The 9892-nt window shown below is 43.1% G+C and overlaps 2 protein-coding genes across 4 annotated transcripts in view; one reads left to right on the top strand and one right to left on the bottom strand.

Annotated features, from left to right (window-relative positions):
- The first annotated feature begins 125 nt into the window (after positions 1–125).
- Positions 126–2670, top strand: pcbd1 (pterin-4 alpha-carbinolamine dehydratase/dimerization cofactor of hepatocyte nuclear factor 1 alpha). 2 transcript variants are annotated; one of them, XM_035605610.2, is made up of 4 exons: positions 126–276; positions 1040–1171; positions 1265–1345; positions 2231–2670. In XM_035605610.2, exons 1-4 carry the CDS (start codon positions 274–276, stop codon positions 2321–2323), a joined length of 309 nt encoding a protein of 102 aa, XP_035461503.1. In that variant the 5' UTR covers positions 126–273; the 3' UTR covers positions 2324–2670. The 2 variants fall into 2 exon arrangements, with proteins under 2 accessions (XP_035461503.1, XP_035461504.1); XM_035605611.2 differs by lacking the exon at positions 1040–1171 and having other exon boundaries at positions 129–276.
- Positions 2671–3210: 540 nt separating this feature from the next.
- sgpl1 (sphingosine-1-phosphate lyase 1) overlaps positions 3211–9892 on the bottom strand; it is a 10104-nt gene continuing 3422 nt past the window's right edge. Inside the window, exons 1-14 of one of the 2 annotated variants that reach the window (XM_035605608.2) lie at positions 9820–9892; positions 9344–9509; positions 8655–8722; positions 8087–8234; positions 7858–7937; positions 7565–7693; positions 7391–7479; positions 7165–7273; positions 6989–7087; positions 6751–6897; positions 6297–6535; positions 6059–6205; positions 5835–5955; positions 3211–5258 (exon numbers count right to left, since the gene is read on the bottom strand). The exon at positions 9820–9892 is cut by the window's right edge and continues 1591 nt beyond it. In XM_035605608.2, the coding sequence (XP_035461501.1) occupies positions 5115–5258; positions 5835–5955; positions 6059–6205; positions 6297–6535; positions 6751–6897; positions 6989–7087; positions 7165–7273; positions 7391–7479; positions 7565–7693; positions 7858–7937; positions 8087–8234; positions 8655–8722; positions 9344–9509; positions 9820–9858 (1725 nt within the window). In that variant the 5' untranslated portion in view covers positions 9859–9892 and the 3' untranslated portion in view covers positions 3211–5114. The remainder of the gene's footprint in view (positions 5259–5834; positions 5956–6058; positions 6206–6296; positions 6536–6750; positions 6898–6988; positions 7088–7164; positions 7274–7390; positions 7480–7564; positions 7694–7857; positions 7938–8086; positions 8235–8654; positions 8723–9343; positions 9510–9819) is intronic. The other variant, XM_035605609.2, reaches the window with a different exon arrangement.

The raw sequence follows: 9892 nt of genomic DNA, 5'->3' as shown, positions 1-9892 counted from the left end.
CACTGCAGAGCCTGGCCTTGCCTGTTGAACACAGCTCATGCATACCTTGCGCAACGGATGACAGTTTATGATTAAACCCGTGTTGACAAGTGGCTGTGTTGCCTGTGGGCACTGGGGATTTCTGTTCAGGCTTCTGCAGGGGCAGCTGAGCAGGACCCACAGCTCATGTGTGGGATGGATTCATTACAGTTGCTCTCAGTGGCTGCCACAACTGATCTGTGCAACAGGGAGCCGGAGCTGAACCTCCTCTGTGCATGAAAACACTCTGCAAACATGGTGAGTACACAAACCTTCTCTACGCTGTGTCAGACCTGCTGCACATAACTGCTTTTTACTGCCTCACAGGGCTGTCCATGGGATTGTCTAAAACTCCACTAGATCAGATCTTATTGCAGACTGAGAAACGCAAATGTTCAGCTAGATAAATGTTAGACAAAGTTGAATTTGCGCAGGTGTGACTTTGTGCATTAGAGAATGACCTAAGGACATTTTCCTGTGTCTCTTGTCTACGCACTGAGCCAGAGAGATGAATAGATGACGCGTGAGCCTGTGGGTATTGTTTGTGTGCCGCCCAGTCGCTCGACAGCTAAAGCAGATTAGAGCGTTGCTATGATACCCGTTGATGTCATTGCCCTGTTTCAGGCTGTGGTCTTGTCATCTGTTTGAGCGTGACCACTCATCTGGGGACAAAGACCTTCAACAGTTCCTTCTTAATTCGACAATAAAGTCATGTCTGTGTGGGGAGTGTTGTGAAATGTTCAGTGCAGTTTAGATCTTGGGAGTCGGGGTCATGAAGGGTGAATGAACATGTGACCCTGCACCATGTGTGGAGATTATGAACTGAATGACCATAGAGGGATCCCCCCCACCCCCTTCCACCACCAGCACCACATACCTTTGAACCAGCTAGTTTTTTTTTAAAACTGGGAATGCAGACTCTCATTGTTTCCAGATGGGTTCGTGTGCAACCAATCACAGTTTGTGTTTGTGGAACTGCCCCCTTAAAAACAATCTGCTGTACTCTGCTCTGTGCTGTCAGGCTGGTAAGATTCAGAGTCTGACTGAGGAGGAGAGGGCCCACCTCCTGCCCCTGCTACGCAACGCTCAGTGGGTGGAGGTTGTGGGGCGGGACGCCATTTACAAAGAGTTTGTATTTAAAGACTTTAATCAGGTTCGTAATATGTCGTACCACTTACCTCACCAAACACACGTAACTAGCAACTGCTTTATGTTATGATTCATTATACACGATCTGTCCTTTCAGGCTTTTGGTTTCATGTCCAGAGTGGCTCTACAAGCGGAGAAGATGGACCATCATCCCGAGTGGTTCAATGTCTATAATAAGGTAGAAAAGACTGCAAAGGCGATTGCAATCCTCAGGGTGGCTGCATTCCGGATTATCAATGAATACATCACAGCAGGACTTGGTCCTTATTGGCTTTCTTTGCTAGAGAGGAGAACAGTACTGTGACCATGTACCAGAGCTTCAAATCCATAATGTAATCTAGATTTATCTACAACCCCATGTCAAATCCCTGTCCTGATAACTGAAATTCACCAATTCAACTCAACCTCTGCTGACACAAAGCTCACACAGTCACATCTCATCAGGAGAGTGTACAAAGCCACTTTCTGACTAAATGCAGAAGTGTCTTTCTGAGAAGCTGCTGTACTCTGCTGTAAGGGCTCTATGAAGTTTTTAAGTTTATCGTTTTGATACAGCCTCCGACTCTACACTTTTGAGTCCCTTGTAGCAGAGAAGGACACTCAGGGGCAAAAGATTTCCCTTCGGTGAAGACGAAGACCAAAACAGAGCTAAAATAAAAAGGTTACACATTCGTCTGGTGGCCAGGGGCCTGTACAACGAAAGATAGATTAGTGTTTTATCTCTAGGCTTAATTCAAGTTTTCTTGTTTCCCGTAGAAACAATAACACCCTAATTTAAACATATATATATATATACATATATATATATATATATACATATATATATATATACACGCACACACACACACCACAGCTAAAGCAATAAGTAATTTTTTTATTTAAAAAAAAATATATATATAAACCGTTGAGTATGGGAGGCTTGATGACTTGATGAACTAAAAACATAATTCAGATTTAATTTTTTTTTTTATCTGTCGACGTAAACCAAACACACTCAACTTCTCACCCAAAGAAAAGAGCTTGTCCTTGTCATTTGACAGATTTTCTTTTTTTTTTCCCTCAGGTCCAGATCACTCTCAGCACACATGACTGTGGAGGGCTGTCCCAGCGTGACATCACTTTGGCCACGTTCATGGACCAAGCATCTGTGATGTGACCAACACACTTTCAGTGGAAGTCATACATCCTCATATTGTGACATGCAGAACCCAGAGAATATGAACTAGTCTTTCGGTTGAATAACGTAGCCGTCTGTAAAGGGTCCAATGTGTTTTTGAAAATATGCTGTTGTTGGTTTTGCACACGGTGAATGAGATTATTGGCCAAAGGAAAAGGTAAAATCATGTTTACACATCAAAGTCTAAAAGTGATTCCTCAGCAACCATTCCAGTTGTCATTACATATTACATTCACACCGGTGCGTGTTTCCCTCTGTCGCAGCATGTCTTATGTGCCTAATGTTTTTGTACTTGACTGTCAGTAAAAAGTAATTTTCCTGAAAAATGATCTTCTCAGACCAAATGCTTTGTACTGGAAACACAATTCTTTTCGACCATCTGCTGTGTTAATCGTTACCTGCTTTAAGTGGGTAAACAGTGTTTGCTGTGGACGATTTGCTCTGGGAAACCAGCAGGTGCTTCCTAACTTAAAATGAATCAAGGATGCACACTGATGTGTACAGACACTTGACAAAACCCTTTTAAACCTCATGCATTCAGAACCGTACACGTGGCCACATAGTGTACAGAGGAGGATCCAGTACTTCAGAAACAGTTCAATCAACCCTTTTGACAGTTTCTAAAAATTACAAAATTAAAATTGAACTTACCAGCCTGACATCAGGAGGAGCAGTGCACGTTGACGAAGCTGCTGTGTTGAAGCCAAATCCCTCACGATGTTAAGAGGGAAACTGCCGAGACGTCACGAGAGGTGAATTCTCACTATTGCAACTGAACATCAAAGTACAAAAACACAAGCCTGTGTAGACTTTCTACACAATCTGCAATGGAGAGCTGTCACCGCCAGTTACTGCTCACACAGGAATGTGCATTAAAAGTTTTTATTCAAAAGAAGATTTTGTGGCCATTCAATCATCACACTTTTTGAGGACGTGTCTCCGAAGCAATCAGGTTGAGTCATTGTTGGAAAAGCCCTTGTTTTGCACGTACATAGGTTTTCACATCCCGTCAAAGGCTGGGGTATTTAAGGATGCATGGATTGACGGACACCCATGATAGTATGAGCTTCAATCGTTAGTGGGGGTGTTACGACCTGTCTTCTGTCATCAGTCTTTTTTACCAGGAAGCTGATTAAAAGATTTCTTAAAAAATCCCTGTGCATTTAATAACCTTAATACATTCACGTCTCATCTCATTAAAACTGCTCAGTATGTAAAAACAGTCATGACAAAGACTCACAGGTTAAGTCACTAATAAACCCAAATGGTTGAATTACACCAACAAGGCTGACGAGCCGTCATTCCATACTACACTTCTATAACAACGAATCTCGTAAAACATTAATAGTGGAGCATTCCCTGTCGTTTCTCATTCATAAAGAGGAAAAGTTACATATTGCACAAACATGAAAATAATTTCACGGGAATAAACAATTTCAGCAAGCAATATTAGGAGAGCACATGAGATAAAGAGAACACAAGGTCCTTTTGGTGTTACAGTATGCTTGGTTAAGTTATTGGCCTATAAGTGAATGAGTACATATCCTAAGTCTATCCATCAAAAAGTTCCATCACAGTGGAGCCGTTTCCTTTAAGCATCAGTAGATGTAAGCAAACTTACTAATGACTACCAGATGTCCTACAATTGTGACGTTTACGCTAGAAATGGAAAATAAAACAGTTGCCCCGTCAGAATGTGTTTCAGTGGATGAATGATTTGCATCGAGTAGAAAGTGAGGTAGATTGAATTAGGAGACAAATTATTAAAAGAAGGTAGTAAACAGGTGAAAGAGTCTGTTAAGGGATTTTAGGTTTCATTGCTTTACAAGTGATTTTTTTTTGTTGAAAAAAATCACCAAAATAATGGATGTGCCTGATAATGTCCGGATTCCACTTTAAAAAATTGCCGCCCGGCTTACTTTTTCCCCTATCTAAAAATATTTTCATTCTAATGATCATTACAATAAAAGCTCCCACTATCCAAATTATTCTCCCTCTGTCTACAAATCTGGCCCCTGTAGATGGACCACACATGTAGACTTTAAACAAACACGATATCATCATACGAACTGCTCAAAAACGAAGACAGGGTGATCGTGATTACAAACTGCTACATAACGTCGGACAACCGTCTTTGATTTACAGATAAACCTGATATGTTCTTGTAGTGACTTTTCATTTAAATGCTATATTCCAGACAACTGTCACTGCACGACAATGAAGAGATTGCACCTTCGTCACACCTTCACGTGTGCAGCCAGTCGAGAGCAGTACATCGGCTTTCATGCTAGAGGGCTTTTCTGACAAACTCTCAGTGGTCTGTGTTTTTGCTGAGACATCACTGATTTTAAAGCGGTGATGTCAAGCTGAAATGTTTTGGAATTTTAAAAAAAACAAAACAAAACTGAACGGTTTCACTGTGAAATCAGTAAGAGATTATGACGAATATGCGCATAAACAACAGCAAAAACACTGAAATGAACATGAAAAGCATAAAATATAATACACTTCTACGACACTGAGTTAATCAAATGAAAAGACTAAGCACGTGTTTGGAACCTGTCACTTTTCTGTGCCGTTCAGACACAGTATTACAAGTGATTTATCCCGCGGGCTGATTCCAATGAAGAATGGCTTGTGGTTTCGTAGAGCTTTGCAGAAGATTTCATATGCTGTAGGTGTGCAAGATAAGGCAACTGTGGAGCGATTCACTCTGAGCTCTAAGGGTGGAGGCAAGCATGCAGTCGGGCTGCGAGGGCCCGATCCTGTTTCAGTGGGCTTTGCCATTGCCGTTCATGTGGCTGGTGTCTGACTTGCGCACCTCAGTGCTGTAGAGACAGTCAAGGAAGCCTCTGGAGATCTCCGTCACCATAGATCTGTCTGGGATGGACTGGGCCATGCCGTAGATCGCTCCCTGAAACCCCAGGAAGACGAGACAAGAGTTCACAAGTGCACGGTATCATTGTTTTAGGAATAATGCAGGTTTCTGACTGCTGGGTGGAGTTTCCACTCCATCACGAACAACAAATGCTTTCTGGAAACTGTACTTTACATCGTCTATGGGTGTGAATTTGTTTACCATGCCTTACGTCTGTAACCTACAACAGACAATAGGCAACAAGTGACTACAAACGTTACAGGTTACAACCTCTGATTGTGGAGCCTCAAAGCGAAGTGGTGAGGTATTTGATCTGAGAACTGTCGCCGACACCCGTCATTTACAATCAATGCTTTAGATCCCTTTAATTCATTAGTTCAGTTTAGCTGCACTGGAGATATCACAATGTGACATCACAGAGTCTTTTTACAGCTATTTAAAAAAAAACTGGGATATTGCGTGCTAGTTAAAAGTACAGAAGTTAAAAGTCCTCCCAGTTTTCTGTAGCATTGCATTATATTGCAATGATGTACTTGGTCATTGGGTGTATTTTGTATAATTAGTGTATGGATTTAAATTCATCTTCAGGTGTGAACGCAGAGCTTATCTCACCATTCCTGTGGTTTTCTCTGAGGGGTTCTTCATGATAATGGCGGCCTGCTCTTGGACATCACGGATGAACTGATCTGCCACCCCTGGCTGGGTGTGCAGGACCGTGCAACAAATGTGGATGCTGTGAAAGAGAAGATCATACAGTTGTTAGCAGCTACTACTGTATATTTATAATGCCACTGAATCTGACCAATTACTGCAACGACTATTTGTTTTATATGTACCTGGATGGGAACTGTAGTGTGTTCAGATTCCAGCCCTTCGACGTCAGAGCATTAGACAGACGGAAAATATCAAAAACGTCTGAGCCTATTGCCACCACCGACACCTCCGGTTCCCCAAACACAAACACACCTTCTATCTTATTGACTCTGTCGATAAGGAAAAAAAAAGATTATCAATGTCAAAGGTGATCAGATAAATTGTTGTCATTAACACACTGTGTGAAACCGAGTGTCTTACTCTCTGGTGATTCTGCGAGCTGTGCTGATGATCTTCCTGGTGGCATCCAAGTATCCGTTCTCTCCCATGTGCATCATGGTCGCCCAGCAGGCAGCGATGATTCCTCCTGGCCTGGAGCCCGCTATCGAGGGCGAGGCGTAGATTCCCCCCTGCCAGTCTGGAGCTACAAAGTACTGGTAGTGGCGGTATTTGTTATCGCTGTACAGGATCACCGAGGAGCCTTTTGGAGCGTAGCCATACTGGAGGGGAATGTCACAAACACACACACGTATATATACACAAAAGGCAGCATTAGAATAACTTCAAAAAGTATATGGCTTGGAACCAATTGAGATCAAATATTGCTCTAAGTATTGTTATGTCTACAGCCAGGATTTGATATCAGATATCATAATCTTCTGTAAGCCTTGGTTATTTGTTTTGAAAACAGGGAAATAAACAGGACACGCCTTACCTTGTGGGTGTCTGCAGAGATGCTGGTTACACCTTTTACCCTGAAGTCGAACGGGGCGAGTTGATAACCGAGCTTGTCCATGAAGACAATGAGAAAACCTCCGAGACAGGCGTCCACGTGCAGCGGGAGGTTGTAGCGTACAGCCAGCTGTAACACAGCGAAGGGGAAAGCATCAGAGATGTGACTTCCCCATTTTCATTTCAGAGCCCATTGAGAGGGGAAATGTTTCCCTTCTCACCTCGCCTAATTCCTCAACGGGATCAATGATTCCATGAGGAAACTGAGGCGCTGAGCACACGAGCATGGCCGTGTTCTTGTTGATGGCCCTCTTCATAGCCTTGAAAGAGAATAAACGACACGTGAGGAAGTGATGGCTGAAAACAGCGTGCTGTCTTGTATGTGCAGTGTTCTCACCTTCACGTCTACTTTCATTGTTTTCTTATCAAGGGGAACATGAACAAGCTTCATCCCAAAGTAATGTGCTGCTTTGTTAAAGGCAGCGTGGACACTCAAAGGTGCGAGACTGCAGGAATTAGAAGAAAACACAAAAATAATATCAGAACTCATGCGTTAGAAAACAGGAAAACACAGTCGAGAACAAGCCTCGACATGGGCCCACGTCTGATACAGCTCATCTTACATTTCAGGGTATTTGACACCGCGTTCATACGCCATGTCTCTGTATGCCTTGCAGGCCATCAGTATACTCTCAGTTCCCCCTGAAGTGACCTGGACACAGCAGAAGCAAACATGTTACATTAAGTCCACATTTTTCTCCATTTGGGGGTAACTGGTATTTTGCGTGGCGACTTACTGTGCCACAGGAGTTCGGTCCCCCGTGGAAAAGCGTGCAGGCCATTCTAACAACCTCTGCCTCCATCTTTCTTACGCCTGGAAAGATGTCTGGGTGAAGCGGATTGCTCCACGCAAAATCTCCATACACCTTGGAGAAAAAAGGAGTTTTGCATAAACTCCAAATATTTACCGACACACAGACTAAGCTGGCAGTAATTTCAATTAAAGGGACCAAGAGGATTCATTTATCGAATAATAAAAAAATAACTTCATCCTGATAACTGTCAGAGGGGAGAATTAAATGATTCATACCTTCACGAGGAATTTGGTCAGGGATTCATCGCCCCAGTACACTGCGCCTGAAACACAGCCCTTCTCCCACTGAACCTCATCTGCAACAACATGGTGCCTCTTCAGCAATCACACATTTCTCATTCTTAACAATAATATATATTTTTTAAATCTTCACATCTTTATTTCAAATTGGCAGAATAAAAGTTTTGAAAAACTGAGGTTGATGAAGGAGAGAACAAAGACTTACTCAGAGTCTCATACTCTCTGATCTTGTCCAGCACTTGGTTCTGAGAAAGACCTTTAGGTGGCAGCTGTCTGGTGTAGCTCATCCCATTCTTCAGAGTACAAAGACTGGCGGACATGTCGTCCAAAGCCTTGTTCAGCTGGCTCTGGATCTGCCAACAGAGAATGAGAGAGAGTTAGCTCACGGGCATAAACTGTCTCCGGGTGCAGTAAAAGCAACATTTATGTAATGTTTAGATCGTTGTTCTCTGAAAATGCAATAAAAGGTGAAGTAACTGTGTTACAGACTGAACGTGACAACATGTTAACTGTGCGATTAATTTTTTTCTTCTTTTGATAAAGCCAGAAAGTGAGCTTTATGCTGTGACATAATGACCACAAGTAACCGAATGTTATCACCAGTACGTGATGTTAAGTGTGCCAAAGGTCTCCCCCCGCCACCCCTCCACCTACCCTCCCCCTGCCTGCAGTAAACACTCATCCAAGAGTGACTCATAAAGACGAAGACGACAGAGTCATATGCACATCTGCTGGCAAAAAAGAGGAGGAACAGATTCACCACTGATACTTACTGCCACGCCGATGTAGGGGATTCGTCTGATGATTCGAAAGCACTGCTTCTTGATTCGCGATGTGAGACCTATTGCCCAAAAATAAAAAAGACAAGGCAGCAGCTGTGGTGAAATGCACGTCCACACTCAACCACAGATATTAATCAGCTGACTGTGGCCTATAATCACAAGACTAGAAGAAGTGCAGAGAAGAAGCACTTTTTTATTCTGACCCTGAAAGCACTGAAAGACACGCTGCTGTTTTTTCCACTCAGACCAAATCTCACTCGCTTAAAGAGCTGAGAGTGCGACGGGTGATTTGACCTTGTTGCTGCGGAATTCAACCATTGATTGATTGATAGCAGATCTCGAAAATTCTTGTTGATGGAAGGTATTTCTCAGTCGCACAGACTACAGAAACAAGTACTGTACTAGAGGATACTAAGTATGGAGCACGAGTGAAACTTAAACTCAAACAAGGTTTTCGTGGAAAAAGCAATTCACTTAATTGCTCAGACCACATTTCGTGATAGCGAGCGGTAGATTACCAGATGTTAAACCTGATGACATCAGTGCAGTGGGTATGACTACAAATTACAAGTGTGACTCAGAAAGCTTTGTGAACATGGTCAGGAGATTGTTGTCTGGTCTCTGATTCAGTGTGTAGCCGGCCTACTTTGTGCCCATGTGTGTCGCGTGTGAAAGATTACTTTCTTGCTGGAAGAGGAAGCCTTTGACCCAGACTGCTCCCAGTGTGGTGATGACTGTCGCTCCGATGATCTGCCACGGCTCCAGGTCCGCGCAGCGCGAGTTGACCTGCCGCCGGCCCTCGTCCAGGTACAGCAGGACCATCTCCTTATACACCTCCAAGGCACTCTGAACACACACACGCGCGCACACACACACGCACGCACGCACACACGCATGTGTCACAACGCGTGAAGGCTGCCTTTCAACCGACTGCCACAGTGGAAGTCTGGCCTCTGACAGTATGTTAATATTTCATGTTTACAGTAAAACTATACATTTGTATAAGGACAATTAAATTACAGTGACAATTCAGCATATTACCTTTATAAAATACAAGTCTTCACATGCAATAGATGAACATATATAACCAGATAATTCACCCCTATGTCAAAAAAGACACTGTAACTCTTTACAAACACAGATGTATAGTACTCACATCAGACGCCATTGTCACAACACCTACAGAGCTCAGCATCCTCCTCACACTAACACTGTCGGATGGACAGACA

The sequence above is a fragment of the Scophthalmus maximus genome, chromosome 10 (genome assembly GCF_022379125.1).
Source record: "Scophthalmus maximus strain ysfricsl-2021 chromosome 10, ASM2237912v1, whole genome shotgun sequence".
NCBI lineage: Eukaryota > Metazoa > Chordata > Actinopteri > Pleuronectiformes > Scophthalmidae > Scophthalmus > Scophthalmus maximus.
The sequence above is the reverse complement of the archived record's forward strand: the minus strand, read 5'-3'. Positions and strand labels throughout refer to the sequence as shown.